At 34.3% G+C, this 18,438-nt stretch overlaps 1 protein-coding gene across 1 annotated transcript; it reads left to right on the top strand.

Annotated features, from left to right (window-relative positions):
* The first annotated feature begins 9,801 nt into the window (after positions 1–9,801).
* Positions 9,802–17,113, top strand: LOC122608686 (prolycopene isomerase, chloroplastic). The gene is made up of 13 exons (XM_043781776.1): positions 9,802–10,501; positions 11,288–11,494; positions 11,603–11,702; positions 12,499–12,581; positions 12,667–12,723; positions 12,795–12,947; positions 13,233–13,311; positions 13,401–13,549; positions 14,267–14,401; positions 15,552–15,665; positions 15,981–16,091; positions 16,254–16,362; positions 16,817–17,113. Exons 1-13 carry the CDS (start codon positions 9,971–9,973, stop codon positions 16,888–16,890), a joined length of 1,902 nt encoding a protein of 633 aa, XP_043637711.1. The 5' UTR covers positions 9,802–9,970; the 3' UTR covers positions 16,891–17,113.
* The last annotated feature ends 1,325 nt before the right edge of the window (positions 17,114–18,438 follow it).

Below are 18,438 nucleotides of genomic sequence, written 5' to 3'. Positions count from 1 at the left end.
GAAATGTCCAATCTACCCTCCAACTTATTACATATATATTTCCATTAAGAATTGTTACGAACTGCTTAGACAAATATGTCCTGGCTAATCTATCTATACTCCTTTATAAAGGAGATTGGCTTTAAGTTATTAAGAAACTGAAAAGTCTAAAATGCCCCTCACCGGCCTTAATACATCTTTCTATACCCATCCCTACTGTTGGACTAAATTACCCTTGAATCCATCTCATTCTTAAAACAAAATTCCGTCGCAACGTGCGGGTATTATACTCGTGTAATTATAACTATTTGAGGAAAATCTTTAGGTTGTTAAAGTAGTGAATGACTTCGATTTGAAAATTAGAACTTTTAAACTGTCCTTAAATATTCAACATGTGTCGTGTCATGTTTACGCTCCTATTAAAGTTTATTTAAAATGTTTTATATCCGATACTACTTTATTAGCAAAATGGTTACTATCTTACTATTCAATTTTTAAATTTTTGATTATATTTTTTTTTTTTGAAAAGTAAACTTTCTATTAATATTCACCCCGGCAAAACACCGGCGGTATACTTATGTACGACAATTACAAGTGTTTAAAATTACACCAATCTTTCCATGTAATACTTTTATGTTTTGATCTCGTCCTATACCATAAAAAACCTAACGATTTGATGTCTTGGAGGATCTTCGAGACGCTTTTTACGCCATTGTCGAACTTGATCTCGTTTCTCGCTTTCCATATTCTCCAACAACTTATCGTGATAATACCTTTAATGATCTCCTTCTCCTCCTTGCTCCTCGCCTGGTGCTCATGAAAATCCAGGAGATCCTTAACGTTGAATATGTAAAATGGTGGCAGTTTGCACCAACAGCTAATCGCGTGCCACACTCTTGCTGCCAATCCGCACTCACAGAATAAATGATCCACTGTCTCGTCCCCTTCCTCGCAGAGTACACACACCTGATTCCCAACAAAACAATTACGGGCTCGAAGGGCCGCCATGGTAGGAATCCGGTCCATCAAAGCCCTCCACATGAAGAAATTACACTTCTTGGGCACCCAATTACACCCCTTGAATTCGGACCTGTTACTACCATCCAATCTTCCCAACAGAAATTCTTTTACATTTTTTACCGTCATTACATTATCTTTATTTCCCTTCCAGGTCCATTTGTCAGGTCTACCACGCATAACAACTCCGTCCAGCAGCCTAACAAGCTCCTCTAATTCCCCCACCTCCTCTAAACTAGAAACATTCCTCACCCATTCCCATCTTCCATTGAAACTGCCCTCCCCTTCGTTGAACCTCTCCGCCACCAAAGCCTTTTTATTCTTTTCGAGTTTAAACAAGAGCGGGAGCCGCACCTTAAGAGGTTCGCTGCTCACCCAATTATCCAACCAAAATTTAATATCCTTGCCATCTCCCACTTCCCCACGTAGCATACTGTTGAGGCTTATCCCCTTGACCTTTTGAGCTTCCACGCAATTAACTATGTTCTTCCAAGTCCCTGGTAAATACTTGTTCATAGGTATATGATTCCACCCTCGCTTCGTATCATGTATTGCTTTAATAACAAGTCTCCAAAGGCTATTATTCTCTGTTTTATACCTCCATACCCATTTAGAAAGCAATGCTACATTTGTGTTTCTTAATCTGGAAATTCCCAGCCCACCCATACTCTTGGGGGATGCTATAACTTCCCACGAAACCCAATGAATTTTCCTTCCCGACACCGAACTCCCCCACAAAAACTTTCTCATAATTGACTCTAAACTATCCACAACAATACCGGGTGCTTTAAAAATAGAGAATGAATACGGGGAAGACTTTCAAGTACCGATTTGAGAAGTGTAATCCTCCCCGCGAAAGACAGGGAACTAGCTCTCCATTTTGAAAGCCTTGTCTCGAAAATATCCACCAAGAAATTCCAATTGGCCGCCCTGTTCATGTTAGCATCAATCCAAACACCAAGGTGTTTAAATGGTAAGGAACCTGCTGTACAGTTAACTTCTTTCGCCATGTCATTCACTTCGTTACCACCAACCCCAATTCCAAATAGATTGGACTTGCCGAGATGAATTTTTAGGCCCGAGCATATGTTGAAAACTTTAAAAACTTGGGCAATGTTCCTGATATTGTCCAATGACCACTCTCCCATTACAATACAATCATCTGCGTATAGAAAATTTTTGATTATATCATAAGAAGGAAATGTTAGTTTAATAAATGTTTTTAAGTTATGTTTAATCTTTTCAAAAATATTTAATACATTATTGCAATTTAGTGGTCGATTATTATGAATCTTGTCATTTTAAATAAGAGAATACTAATTGTTCTCCATCAGACCAAACCCACCACCCCGCCTCACTTCTTCCATCTATACTCCTTATTAAAGATTATACACCCCCCTCAAAATGGAAAGTGTTACCAAAATGTCACATACGAAATTACCAAAATGTCCTTAATAAACACCCCACCTTGAAAGGGTTTTTATAAATTACCAAATTTACCCATAATGAATTAATTTACATCCTAAACCCTTATCTTGCTAATTTACATTCGAAGTCCTAATCTTATAAAATAGTTCTATTATCTTAACATCAACTTACACCACTCGACGCCAATTGTCGATGTCATCACCACGCGTCACCAACCCCACTATACCGTCGTCGCCGTTACCGCCGCCGCATTGCGTGGGTACCATGCTCGTTCTTTCAAACAAAAAACACAAACACCCTTATATGTTCCAACCTCTCTCTACAACCTCACTCGAAAATCACCTCTTTTTCCAATATTTTCTTCTGATTCGGTTTTAATCAACAAAAGGTAACAAGATCTTATCGTTTTCATCATCATTAATCAACTCGTTTTCATTATCAAGACTTTGTAAATGTTTCTTGTATTAATCTTTATCTTGTTTTTACATTAAAATTAAACTATTGATTGTATTAATTAATCTTTATATATATATATATATATATAGGTTTTAGGTAAAATAAAACAAGTATAAAAGTAAAACAAATAAAACAACAGGTTTCTTTTCACTGAAAATCATCGTGAATCATGAAAATCATCGTGCGTCAATAGCTTTGTGAATTTTCGTGCATCAATTTAACCATGATCTAAGGGTCAAGATCTTGTTCTATTTGTTTTACTTTAATACTTATTTTACAATACCCAACCCCTAATTAATTTTGGGACATGCAAAATTACCATTTTACCCTTAATTAATTAAGTTACACAATCATTCCATAATCTTTTAAAAAATATTCATCATCCCTAAAAATCAAATATCTTTGGATCAATTACCTACACCATTTGATGCCGACGCCATCACCATCGGTTGACGTCACCACATCGCAACTAATGTTATCACCGCCGCATTGTACGGGTACCATGCTAGTATATATATAAAGATATATGAAAAGGTGTAAAAAGCTATTAGTCAATACATTGCTCTAATATTACATAAATTAAGAATACTTCACGCTATAAATTAAAAAAAATTCACTAAAAATCTAATAAAAACTTCATAAAGCACAATAAATTTTTTATTAACCTCTAAGATCAGCAAGGTGTTGATAGGCACATATAACATCTATCATACAAGAGATAAAAAAAAAAAAAACAACTAAATCATGATTATAGAGCTTTAACCATTTACATTCCCACAAATTCAAAGTCATTTTCATTCGTATAACAACATTGAAGTTAGCTTCCCAAGAAATCAATTAAATGGGCTTTAGCTATCCCAATAACCCAACTAAACTCTCCAATAGTGCTTCTTCTATCATATATCAACATATAAAGTCACTTTATCCCAATAATTCAGGTAATTGTGCTTCTGACCCTTCTGTAGTCTCTGCCCCATACCATTAACAAACTTACCACTTTTTGCTGCGCAGAAGTGCCTACACTGGTTCCTCTTTGGAGCTCTTTTAGTCTAGGTAAGTCATTCTCATTAGTTTTCCATAGTACTTCCATGATTCTATGGGCTTTCATCTTCCCCTCGAATGTTTTTCCATTTAGTCATTTAGACCATCATCCTAAAATTTCTTTCGCATATGTTGGCTTGATGAAATCTTTGCTATTGTACTAAACTATAGTTTAGTCAAAACTCAAAAAGATTTTGTTAAGCCAACATATGCATATGCGAAAGAAATTTTAACATCATGGTAAAAATAGAAAAACATTTGAGGGAAAGAATGAAACACCACATAAACATGGTAGTACGATGGAAGAAAAATGAGTCTGACTTGGCTAGGGCAGAGTTCAGTGTTCCTGGAAAATTAAAAAGCTCCAAGGAGAAGCTATCATGGGCACTTCAAGGCTGCAAAAAGTGATAAGTCTCGTAAAGGTAGAGGCAGAGACTGCATAAGGGTTAGATACCATGATCTTGATGGCTCTGAGATAGCTAAAACACAATTACTTGAAATCTTGAGATAAAGTGACTTTATATAGTGATACATGATCTTACAGGTTAATATAGTGATATATGATAGCTGAAGCGCTATAGGTGAGTTTAATCGGGTTCTTGGGATAGCTGAAGCACATTTAAAAGATTTTTTTGGGATAAACTAACTTTAATGGTTGTCAAATGAATGTAGATGATTTCGATTTATTGGAAATGTAAATTGGTTTTTTGGTGTTTTTATTTTTTGTATGGTGGATGTAGCACAGCACCCTCTTGATCTTAGAAGTTAATAAAAAATCAATTCTACTTTTATCATATTATGATTTTTAATTAATAATTCTTAATTTATATTGTGATGAATTTTTAATTTCAGTAGTATTAGAGAAATGTAACGACTAATAGCTTTTTACATCTTTTCACATGTATGTGTGTATTGTTTTCAAGTAATTGCTTTGTGGGTTTTATGGTAGTAAGGAATGTCTGACTCCATGGCCCAAGAATGTGGTGTAAGAGAGGCTAATAGAAGATTAATTGTGATGCTAAATTAATCTTACTTCGCGATTCATTGTATAATTTGGTATAGATGCTGACAGTTTTCATATATATAGTTAGACCACTCAGAATTTTAAAAGTCATGTCTCATAGTGGTAATCACCTTGCTAGCTCAATGGAACAATCAATCACATGACACTTTCTCATATGTGTTTCTGCTAGAACAAATATAAGCCCAATACAACACCAACATCTATACAAACTCTTCAAACGCAAGTCTACTGAGTTTTCCTTCCAACAATAGTCCATTTGATCCATCATAAACTCGACACTTCAAGGCTACATCAGGGAGACTGTCGATTCAAGGAATTTTTTGTACGGATACGACAAATTTCGACCCATTTGGTGTAAATACGAACTTTCAGTTACGTACAAAAAATGGGCTGAAAATGGGCTGAAAATCGTCGTATCCGTACAAAAAATTCCGATTCAAGGCTCCACCGATTGTCTAATTTTTCGCTCATGTTAAAATAAGGGCTTGTGCAACTGCATTGTCACCCTGCACCCTCCACATTTGGGCTAAAACTTGATGCCGCTTGTTAGGACCAAAACTTAATCCGAAACAGGATAAGATTTTGCTTCTTTTTATAATTGCTATGCTAACCCTTTTGAAAATTTTGCAGTTATTTTTTAGTCTTTTGGAATCAGGGAAAAGCTTCTTATGTTGTTTGCAGAGTGCATCAACAATAATATTAAAGGTTTTGACATCCGGATGGACGTTCTCAGTCTCCATTTCCTCAAACACATCAAACATCTTGTCGTCCCAATAACCTAATATAGAAATGCCATAGATCATAGAGTTGTATGTGTGCACATTGGGTGTGATGCCTTTGTCATTAGTAATTTCTATCAAGAGACGGTAAACATCACGTATCACTCCATCTTTGCAGAGACTATCGAAGATGAAGTTATACGTAGCAATATCAACCTTACAACCACCGCCTAATCTTCCATGATCGATAAGCCTAAGCAAACCAATGGCCACATAGTGAGATACTGAGATCCGACCTTAAAAAGCCCTTCAATCATAATCTTGTAGGTGGCTAGATTAGGTTCACATAGTTGACGTTTGTTCATGAGACGAAACAACTGTTCTGCCTCATGAGTCTTATGTTCTCGAATGAACCCTTTTAAGAGTGTATTACAAGTGGAGACATGAGGTTCGACACCTTGTTTGAAGCAAAAGCCCAAGACCGTAAGACCATGTTTTGTGCGACGCAATCGATAATAACATTTTACGCCAATATATATGAGCGGTGTACTTGTTAATATGGAAACCAAATGCACACATTTGTTTAAAAAGATCAAGGGAACAAGAATATTGTTTCAGTCGGGTAACGACATGATGCAATAATCCAGTAAACTTGACAACAGAGGGAACGGGCCGTTGGTGTATCATCACATTGAACGATTTCAAGGCATCGTTCACGTGTTATCATCATAATCATACGATGATGATCGACGATTATTATTATTATTATTTAAAGATGATGAACAAGAATTCGAATGAAGTGATTTATAATTAGGAGGAATAGATATAAAACGGTTTGAATTTATTAAAGTACCTTTACACAATCTTCTTTTAATTAGTAAATGATGAATGATGGCCATCTCAATGCAACCGCCCAGAAACAGAACTCCTAAAACTCTTTTTGTGTTTGTGCCTACTTAGCGGCCGTACTATGCATATTGCACGGGTATGTAGGTCGAGGTATTCTTTTTATACGAGGGTTAACACTTAACACTTTTAAGAAGATATAAAGTGTTTTATATCAAGTGAAACATACGTGCTTATGTTATCTTCTTTCATGTATCATATCTTAACCTGTCTTTCAGATCTCTTCAAATTTTTTATGGCCGTCTATGATATTTTCTGAGTCAAGAATTGGTTAATTGGGTAGACGGTGGTTCTAAGGGCATTTAGAAAATCTTTTGTCCCTAATGATAAAAAATTTGTCCGCTTTTTTTTTTTATAAAAGGTTATACCATACTTTATACCCCATGTGAATTGTATAAATTACTCAAAAATATTCAAGCAACATGACTGACTAGTACATACAAACCCACCATTGTGCCAAAAAAAACTATTGCACATGATTTGCCATGCCCACGAGACCTAGTCTATTACAAACACAGACTAAGACATCATATAAACTTACGTTTCATTAACAAGAAAATAAGGAAGATTTCACACTTCAAGAGCCTTTTCAACTTCACCCGTTTTCTTGAATCTAAGACTAACGAGCTTAAAACAAATGGTATTTAGCACTTCCTAAACCAACTGAAAGCTTGATTTCTAAATTCAATCATTTTAGACCTTCATTTTGATGAGCTTGAGTTCTAAATTCCAAGCCTAAAGCTTGAGTTCTAAATTCGAGCAATCCATAATTATTAGTGTTAAATATGCAAGCAAAAAATACATTACTTCAATGCAATCTAAATGATTTTGGTAAATTAATCCAGTACATTTTTGTAAAATTTGACAAGTTAAATATAAAACATAACCCAAATCTGTCCAATCAAAGTAAACAAAGTTAAGTTGTCAATGGCTTTAGAGCATCAGGTATGGTTCAGGGATCAAGAACCATCCAGAATACCACCTAAGCGCCATATCATCATTCATTATTTTATCAGTTTTGAGCCGTTATGGATACATAACGATACAGAACGCAGAATACTACTTTTTCATTTTTCTTTTCTACTTTAAAATATACTTATATTATCTTTTAAGCAACTTTTTATTCAAATATATATATATATATAAAATATACATTATTAGTAATAAAATAAATAAGTCTAAGAAAAAAAAAATTTCTTACGATTAAGTATTATTTAATAAGAAAAACCTTAAATGTATATGCTTTTTTAATTTCAAATTAACTTATCATTGTAGAATAATAGGTATTTTAAGGTATATCGTATAAATTTATTCTATTGTATAACTGAAATTAAAATTAAAAATAAAAGAATATGTCACTAGTGCATCAATGAATCCATCTATCTTTCATAATTTCACATCTGAACATAAAAGGGTGAACTAATGACCCAACTTTTCTTTATATTACTTGTTAAATATCATTATTTTATCACCTCAAAACTAGAGAACATATATGCAGACAAAAATTAAAGGGACGCCGAAGGCTGGCATTGCCGAACGAATGACGCAGACGGAATAAAGATAAATAATTGATTATGTTGATTCTATGAATACCCAGAAACAATTCTTCTAAAATTCGTTGATTCTAAAAAGAATACCGAAATTTACGGTTTTTCACACAAACACGCTCATGTGTAAGAGGAAAAAGATGAATTTTTGATTCAACATAAACTGATCACTTCCCATGTTCAGATACATATAAATAGTGATGCAAATTTCGAATGAGCCTCAAAACATAAGTGGACCGAAAGTTATAACAAAAAGAAAATCTAAAAATCCCGAAAAAAACCATATAAAATTGTCCAAAACTCATAGAAAAAGGCCGTTTCGGGGCTCGAAGGTTAACCTGCAGCTTGATGCGTCTCGTTTCTGCGGTCGTTTTGACTGGTCATACGCCCAAAACGGAGCCCTCTAGCAAAAGTTATACCCATTTTTGTGGAGGCCTCTTTTTATCTTGATTTTCTAAAAACAAAAGGGCCTGATTTTCAATAGTTGGGCTTGGGCCTGCATCAACAAAGAACTAAGAACCTACAACGAATTAAATGGTATGATTATAGGTTCTTTATTCAGCCACATAGGATTCGAGGTCGGCATCAAACATGCTTTTATAGCCTAGTGGGTTAAGGCTTGAGACCATAAGGCCTTGGGTCTAATTATTGAGTTTTCTCCTATTTATTGAGTTTACTTTTGAATTAGCGTATGAGCATTGCTTAATAGGTGATCAAGTGTTTCCACCGTACACAATATGGGTGTTTGTGGTCTGGTTTTTACCCGGTTTAACCGTGAACCGAACCGTTTAAAAAACCGAAAAAAACCAAACCGGTTTTGAATTTGGTTTTTGGTTTGGCTTGTAACCGAAACCCAATTGTATAATTGGTTTTTGGTTTGGTTATAGGTATATGATAACAAATTTGGTTACACCGAAAAAACCGAATACTTATATTACTATCATGTATTTCAATAATTATTTAATATTTGTCTATTCTATATGCATCATTATTAATACACTTCTTACATTAAATGTTTTATTTGTTTATTATATTTACTTTTTGAAAAATTTGAAAAGATTGGATGGAAAAATAATGAAGAACTTGAAGATCAAAGATTGAAAATTTATAATGATGATGATAAAAGAGAATTTATTTGTTCTTGTACTTTCTAAGATTAGTTTTTTATTTAGATGATTATGCTACTTATTTATCCATTTCGTGTTTGAAGTCTAAATTTACTACTTTGGTGAAAAATCGGAATTACGAACCTATTTTGGTTAAAGTCAGTTTAGACAAAAATGGTGAATTTGTGTTTTTCATATTTGGTCAGTTTGGTTTTAAACCGAAACCGAACCGAATTCTAATTTGGTTTTCAGTTTGATTTTTCTATTTTGAATTAGGTTTTGATTTTGAAAAATAAAAATGAAAAAAACAAAAAACCCGAACCAAATAAACCGAATAACTAAAAACCGAACCGATAAACACCCCTAGTACACAATAATGCTCTAATGGTTCGTCATTAGTCCAATTTGCCGTTATAAAAAGCAAAGTCAAGTTAAAGATAAAATCATAAATTAGAACTGAATATTTTTGCTTTTTGCAAAATAAAAGAAAAATAACGAATTTGTGTTAAAATAATCAAATTCCAAACATCCCTTTGTCTCATTCGTAACCGAATCTTTTTGTTATTTTGGTTGGAATCATCTTCATAATCATGTCACTACTCCAAAATCCCCTCCTCTTCTTCGAGCACCTCTTAAAAGTCCCAAAGAACCCACCTCTTAAAACCCATCTCCCCAATTCCTGAAAGAACTCACCTTTTGCTCTCAAATACGCAATTAGGCACTTTTGGCAGCTGCAAAACAGGAATAATGAACACGGGTGTTCAAAATTTTCAATCTTTTTATGGTTTCAAGAATACCCAGATGGGCAATTCAGGTTTTTATTATGAACCCAGATGTAAAAGGCAGGTAATTTCTTGTTTTTCACCTTTAAAAGCCCTAAATTTTACTGTTTTACATGAGCCCCAATGGTCAAAACAGAGTCTTTTTAGTTTCAATCCCTTGAAAAAACAAGATAATGGTAAATTTGAAGTGGGGTTTTTGAAAAAAGTTGAAAGAAGACAGAAATTGTTGTCTGTTAGTGTTAAGTCAGTTATGGATGTTAGTAAAGTGGCGGAGAAAGATGAGGTGGCGGTAGGGAAGAGTAAGGGTGTTTATGATGCAATTGTGATTGGTTCCGGGATTGGTGGATTGGTTGCGGCGACACAATTGGCGGTTAAAGGAGCTAAGGTTTTGGTGCTTGAGAAGTATGTGATTCCTGGTGGGAGTTCTGGGTTTTATGAGAGAGATGGTTATACTTTTGATGTTGGTTCGTCTGTGATGTTCGGGTTCAGTGATAAGGTACTTTGTTCCGTGCAATGTTTGGTTTGATATTCATGTAGTATGGTAATGTTTGTTAGTGTAGAATGTAGATAATGTTGTCGATCATTTTGTACATTATTTGTCATTTTCGTTATATTGGTATAGACTGGATGTTGGTTAAGGTAAAACAAAATGCAATTATGAGCAAATTCTAGATACAAAAATGGAGAGCTGGAGAAATTTTATAAGTCAATGGAGATTCCATTTGGAAAATCTCGACTTGACAGTTCAGTGAGTGTTTTGATTAGCTTGTAATTATTATGGTTTCAAGCATTACGCTACTCATATATTTAGGTGTTTAAATTAGGGAAACCAAGGTAATTTTATGTCTTATTTCAATTATCATTTTTCGGCAAACTATTTACTTGCTTCCAAATCTGCTTATGTTGACCCCATACTATCATTATATCAGAATCATAGAAAGCTTTTGTCAAATACACTAATGACTAAACTGAGTATTGCAACTTCAGGTAGCAGTAATGATTTTGGTGGTATGAATCTATACGATACGTAAGATTTTTATGGTATAAGCTTTGGTTATATATAATTACATGTGACGTGAAGATTAGGCTTGAAAAAAATGAGAAATTGGCGAAAATTGTATTAAAGAATGAAACTTTTGTTTGAAAATGAACTCAAAACGACTATACAGGAAAAGACACGATGCTGAACTATATACAATGAATTTATGGTGTTTAATGACATTGGTTCATGCATTTAGCCATCAAATGATTTACATGCTAAACTAGTTCGCTCTTGTCATAGGGAAATTTGAATTTAATAACTCAAGCATTAGCGGCAGTTGGGTGTAAAATGGAGGTGATACCCGATCCAACCACTGTCCATTTTCATCTACCTAATAGCTTCTCAGTCCAAGTACACAGAGAATATAATGATTTCGTTTCTGAACTCACTAGTAAATTCCCACATGAAAAGGAAGGAATTCTGAAATTCTACGATGTATGCTGGAAGGTCTGTTTTGACTTTTTATTAAGGTGATTGCAGCATCTAGTTTTTTTTTTCACTTTGTGTTAAATCAAGACTTTGGCTAAAAACTACTTTCTTTTGGATATGTAACAGATTTTCAATGCGTTGAATTCACTGGAACTCAAGTCTCTTGAGGAACCTTTATACCTCTTCGGTCAGTTTTTCAAGAAGCCCGTGGAATGCTTAACATTAGGTACTTTCTTTGTGTTCGTGTCCCAGTTTCCTATTCACTTATATTAGTTCCTACTTTTGCTGGTATCATCAGATCTCTGAGTGTTCAACAAAGCTATTTGAGAATTATCAGATAAAATGACTATAATGGACATGATCGTGAAAAATGATATATCTTAAATGTGACCAATAAATGTGTAGATAACTAAATCTAATGTGGTCTTAGATATCTCTGCTGGAGCTGGAATGAAATTCCAGTTTTTGGACCTTCATAAGTTCTGATAATTAGAAGACGAATCTGTTTATTGATAAATGATAATACTATAAGTTCCAATGTTTCTAAAATGTCTATCAACTGGTTATCTGGTTCCGAGTTGCACTAATCACTTTCAAAATGCATATCCATCTATCCCTTTAATAGGACCTGAAATCGTTGATTTAGTTTTTCTGGTTAATAGAGAAGACCCACAAAGTTATAATAATTGGTATCTCTCCCTTAAACAGGCATAGGGCAATTAAACGGTATTTCCGTAGCAAAATTCGACGGGGTCAAACTTCTTGTCACATAGTGCTTTTAATCAATCTGATTTATATCGAACCCTTGGGGGAACATCACTACTTTGAGAGTTAGGCCTTTCTTTGATTATTGACAATGTCATTTTGCGGGTCATCTTTATGTGGTCGAGAAAAGCAAAGATACGTGTCATTTTGTTTGGGTCCCATTTAATTCCAAAAATTAAGATGAGGCTTGGAAAAACTGATAGAAAACAGAACCTAGTTTAATGCAAGTTATTATACGTCATTGTTGTCTTTTGTAGCTTACTATTTGCCACAAAATGCTGGAACCATTGCTCGCAACTTCATAAAAGATCCTGAAGTGCTCTCGTTCATAGATGCTGAGGTCAGCCAATACTGTCTGATAGGTTTTAGAATATTTCGCTTGTTACGCTTATGTTCTTTAAATGATAAATGCTTGGTTCGTGCAGTGTTTTATTGTGAGCACAGTTAATGCATTACAGACACCTATGATCAATGCAAGCATGGTAAACATCAACTTCCTTTTTGATCAATTCTTGTTCTAGTACCCATGTTTATGACCTTTTGTTTTTATTAGGTGTTATGTGACCGACATTTTGGGGGCATTAATTACCCTGTCGGTGGTGTTGGAGGGATTGCAAAATCCTTGGCAAAAGGTTTAGTTGATTACGGAAGTGAAATACTTTACAAGGCAAATGTCACAAGCATTATCATTGACAACGAGAAAGCAGTGAGTACAGATCGATCATTTAAAATAGTACACGTTAGACGTATATACTGCTCGCTCCATTTCATAAAATTTGCGTTATTGTGTTTCCAGACAATTCCTTATATTGATCTGATGTCATGTAAAAGATTGCAACTTACATGAGATGAAGTATCTTAGTTATACAAAGTTACAAACTACAAGACTTTATCTTCATCTACGCCTCATTCATGTATACTTCTTTATATTGGGACTGTATAGAAAGCAAGGTTTTTCCTGTTTTTTTAAGTGCTTTGTGCATTGTCGTAGGTCGGAGTAAAGTTGTCTGATGGAAGAGAGTTCTTTGCCAAAACCGTAATCTCAAATGCTACTAGATGGGATACTTTCGGTTAGGTTTCACTTGGCGTATCTTAAGTCCTGTAATTGTCTTTAAGCGTTATATTTCAAATGATTAATTATCTGTTTTTCTGATTGTAGGCAAACTTTTGAAAAAACAGGATTTACCGAAAGAAGAAGAAAACTTCCAAAAAGTTTATGTAAAAGCTCCTTCTTTTCTTTCTATTCACATGGGGGTCAAAGCCGAGGTCTTGCCACTGGATACGGATTGCCACCATTTTGTTCTCGAGGTACTCACTTATTTCCTTGCCTTATGTACAGAGGTGGCAGTTTTTGGCCTGTTCCTATATGAATGGTTTAATCAAAGTTATGTTTTTATCTCTGGTCGGTCGTGGTAAATTATAAATGGTAAAGCTTAAAAGGTGCACGGGTCGATAGTTGTTCAAAGTGTTACTCTAATACATTAACATTTTAAATCAGTATATTCAACCATTTAGATTACTATTTAAATCATGTAATCAAATTTGATTGATAATTATTCCTTTAATACATAATATGTTTGGGTCAACCTGACCCAACCCATTTCAAACAGTACAAAACAGTGTTGTAAAAATCGGCTGGGGGAGCACTCAGGGAGTACTCCTGACTCGGGGATCCGGGGAGTCGAGTCAGGTCAACTCGGGGTCAAAGTTAGGTCAGACTCGGACCAACTCGAGCCAGATCAGGTCAAAATTTGAATTTTTTACTTTATTTCTAATTTTTTTATCACATATAATTTCAAAAATTGTTACCTATATATAAAAATCGCAATCCGATTACTCCCCGAGTTAACAAAAAACACCCAACTCCCCACCCTGCGGAGCCGATCCGAGTCGTGAGTTTCCCAACATTGGTACAAGATTTATCCATTTCAATGTGTTAGTATATCAAGAGGTCCATTTTGTCACATCGACTTGTTTGTGCCTAGTTTCACAGAGAACATTTGTCGATTTGTTATAACCATGTAGGATGATTGGAAAAACTTGGAGGAGCCGTATGGGAGTGTATTTTTAAGTATCCCTACTATACTTGATTCTTCATTGGCTCCAAAAGGGCGTCATATTCTGCACATATTTACAACTTCTTCCATTGAGGATTGGCAGGTAATTTTCGATTATTAGATATACGTTGCAACTCGTCTCTAGAGTGATTGATTGTTAGTGGAATGGCTGATATACCCATATGAGATGGGAGGAATCTTGTGAATCATAATAGCTATGCCATTAGCGGTAAAGATCACAATGCGTGATAAACAGGTACCATAGCTTGACTCTGGAAGCATTCCATTGTTAGCAAAATGCCTAATATTCCCGTTCTCAATGATCTACTAAGAGGGAAATTGTGGGTGAATATTGATAGAGTTAATTCTGACAGTGAGCAAATACGCTTTGCCAGTTTGACTATGGAAGTGTTTGGTTGTTAGTGAAAATTCTAATGTACCATCCAAGATTTCGTGGATCATAATGAATATTCAGTTATGTTAAGATGTTAAACGGCTTTAATGAGAAAACATGTACCTTTAGCTTCTGAAGTAAAATGTTTTTGTTGCCTATATAACTTAGGAAGCCTATACTCCGCATATGCGTGGGATTGGGTTCTCATGTTTTTATTGGAGTAAAAACTGATACCATAAATAACAGGTAATGCTTACATTGGGAAAATGGTTAACTGTACGTCTGTACCTTTGTCGTAGAAACATTCCATTATTATTGATATGTCTCAAGATCTCGTTAATAATGACAAAACAAAGAATCTTGCGAATGTAAATAAATACAGTGAACAATTACAAGAGGATAATAGGTACCAATAGTGTTTTGTTGCTAGTAAAATGTCTAAAATACCTATGAATAATCACAAAACAGAAGAAATTTTTTGGATTACTGTCAATATGTCAACAATGCTTACAATGGGCAATCAAGTATATCTATCTGATTATGGAAGTATTGATAGATATTACAAACCTGTGGATCCAAATCAATTCTGATAATAACATGTAATTAGGACAAATAGGTAAAATGTTAGCTTGGGCAGAGTTTCTTCTAGAAGTAAGACTGTCTACATCCCATGCCAGGATTGGTTACAATTGCTATTATTGTTGTTGTTGCATGTAATATTAGCTTGGATACCTTCTAAAAATGAAAACTCTGCAGTTAAATCTGACACCTACGAAGATAGAATGTTACCATATCTACATACATTTTTAACGTTCAAATCGCATGTTTATTATATTTTCTATTTTTTGTAATAAAATAGGGGCTTTCCACAAAAGATTACGAGGCAAAGAAGGAGCTTATTGCAGACAAAATTATCTGCAGACTGGAACAGAAACTATTTCCTGGCCTCAAATCCTCCATTGAATTTAAAGAGGTACTACGCTCCCCTTTTGCTTGAAAATATTTTTTTGAAAGAAACTTCCTTCTCAAACCAGTTATTGAGTTCATATGTCTTTTTTTTGTAGTAAATTGAGAAGTTAATGAAAAAATTTAACTAGTTGCACCTAGTGTTGACTAGCACTAATCGTTTATTTACCCTTTTGTAGCTTGATATAGTTTTTTTCCGTTCCTCTTGCATTTTATGTTATTCAGTTTGTCATGTATTTGATATTAGTATCAAGTGATCTTCATATAAATGATACCGACAAGATGAAAATGTTCAACAACTTACAGCTACGAACATTGACAGGTGGGCACACCAAAGACACACAGACGATACCTGGCTCGTGATAGTGGCACATACGGGCCAATGCCACGTAGCGTGCCCAAGGGCTTGCTGGGAATGCCTTTTAATACCACTGTAAGTTCAAATCTGAGATACATATTGGCTTTTCATTTCAGAGTGTCGTAAGGATTTGAATTGGATGCATGTAAATTTTGGATTGTGATAATGAAGCTTTTTCACACTTAAATGATTGTTTCACTTTAGTTCTAACTTTGTTTTTTGTATTGAACTGTGTAGGCTATAAGCGGTCTCTATTGTGTGGGCGATAGTTGTTTTCCAGGACAAGGTGTTATAGCTGTAGCGTTCTCTGGGGTAATGTGTGCACACCGGGTAGCAGCTGACGTTGGTAAGCGTAACCTATATTTCTTTCTTGTTTGTAAAGTTTCAAAATTGGTAATATCCTGAACATGGTCCACACGGATCAAGTGGGTTTGACGTGAAACACTTTCTTCTTCTAAAAAGTTTGAACTTTTGTAGAAATAACTAGTGTGTCAAATATGATCAAAAATTACATTATTCTAGTAATAATCTAATAATATGGATAAACTGATTAAGGGGTTCATTACATAAGAATACACTGTGGGTACCTTTTAAACCGTTTGACTTGATCAACCTGTTTAACCAATTCTTTACCCATTTGGCCTATTAACATAGATAAATAAACTTAGATAACTTTAATAAATAATCTCTCAGTGAGATTTTACGATTTGTACCAAGCCTAACGCTGGTTTTTGTAAGATGATTGTCGTACTCTTATCTTTAAATGTTATTACTAAAACGACATACATTTGGCATTGCAGGACTTGAAAAGAAGGCACCAGTATTAGATGCTGGTCTCCTTGGAGTTCTTGGTTGGTTGAGATCGTTAGCATAAGAAGCTTTCTCTGTGTAATCATGTATATTTTTTGTTGCTTCCATCTCTTAAACCCATATACACGTATCATCCATATTTTGTCGGTTTGATTTAGTTCCTCTATAAGAATCTCATATATACTGTTTTTAGTTTGGTTTATTATCATTGGTTTCAAATACTGAATCGTGAATTATGTATATTCGTATTATAGATATAGACATATAGTAACCAAATTTCATGTTGATTCTCATTTTGTACAACTTTTCTTCTGTACAAGTCAATGCCAGATGTTTTACTGGTTAACCAGAAACGCTGTTTTGACGGTAATTCCTTTGTACAGTCATTCTTAGATAAGACTTCTTTTCGCCAGGTCATTGCTTGTTCACCATAGTAATTTTGATGGAAAGTGATTCATACAGTCAATAACATCATTCATGATTTTCTTAACTCTTAAGACGATTTATCCACAAACAGCAAAAGAAAACAAATCTTTAAGTTAGTAGCATTAATGGCAAAAAAATAAATAAATAAAAATGGAGGATATATCGATATATATGATCCTGAACTAACTACTATGCTTGCATCTAACATAAGGTCAAATAGCCAAACTTTTAAAATGAAATGAGCCAACCCCACTTAATTTGTTCCGTTTTTGACCATTGCACTCTTGCAAGTTGCAACCTTTTGGGGAGTCAAATTTAACTTTTCAATATACAAACATAAACATATATCATTTGTATGTTTATGCAAGTGAGTAAATATGTGAACACATCAGCCCATAGATGAACGCTAGATATCACAAGTTTAAAATTTGTTAAAGACTAGTGTCGAAACTATATCTTGTTATCTATACGTGAGGATAGTGACTTACGGGACATGAGTTCTAACTAATTAAGAAAAACGTATTTATTGACACATTTGAGATTTTGTTTAGTTCTAATAATATAGATATGGTGGATGAAAAGTAGGAATGATAACCTAGGAACATTTGGCAATGATTTGTTAATGACTAACCACACCGTAAGCAATGAAGCTACAAACCGTCTCAAGACAATCGTGGAGGAACCAACATGAATCCATATTATCTTTAGACAAAAAGCAATACACACAATACACGAACTATCAGTAGAAACTTCAAACAACTATCAGTTATATTTAGATAAAAAGCTAAAATAAGTATCGAGAATTGTAGCACCCAAATTACTGTGATAAAATAAAAGTGTTTAGTTATACTATTTGAATATATATTGTACTAGAAATAATCAAAAGTTATATAATTTTTAATAAATTCAAATATTTGCTTGTACCACTTACTTGGTCCTACATGGTAAGAGGTATGTATGCAGGATGCAGAACCATCCAGAATGTCATCTTAGCGCCACATTAGTTTTCATCATTTCATCAACTTTAGACAGTTATGGATGCAGAACCACCCAGAACGTAGAACAACACTTTTTTATTTATTTAATATGTCACCTATATTAATTTTTAATTATGTCTTTCCTAATAATGTATTTTTAAAAAGATGTTAGTAATAATAGAAACAAGGCATTAAAAACAAAAAGTAAA

Source organism: Erigeron canadensis, chromosome 7 (genome assembly GCF_010389155.1).
Source record: "Erigeron canadensis isolate Cc75 chromosome 7, C_canadensis_v1, whole genome shotgun sequence".
NCBI lineage: Eukaryota > Viridiplantae > Streptophyta > Magnoliopsida > Asterales > Asteraceae > Erigeron > Erigeron canadensis.
Note: the sequence above shows the minus strand (reverse complement) of the source record. Positions and strands in the feature narration are given on the sequence as shown.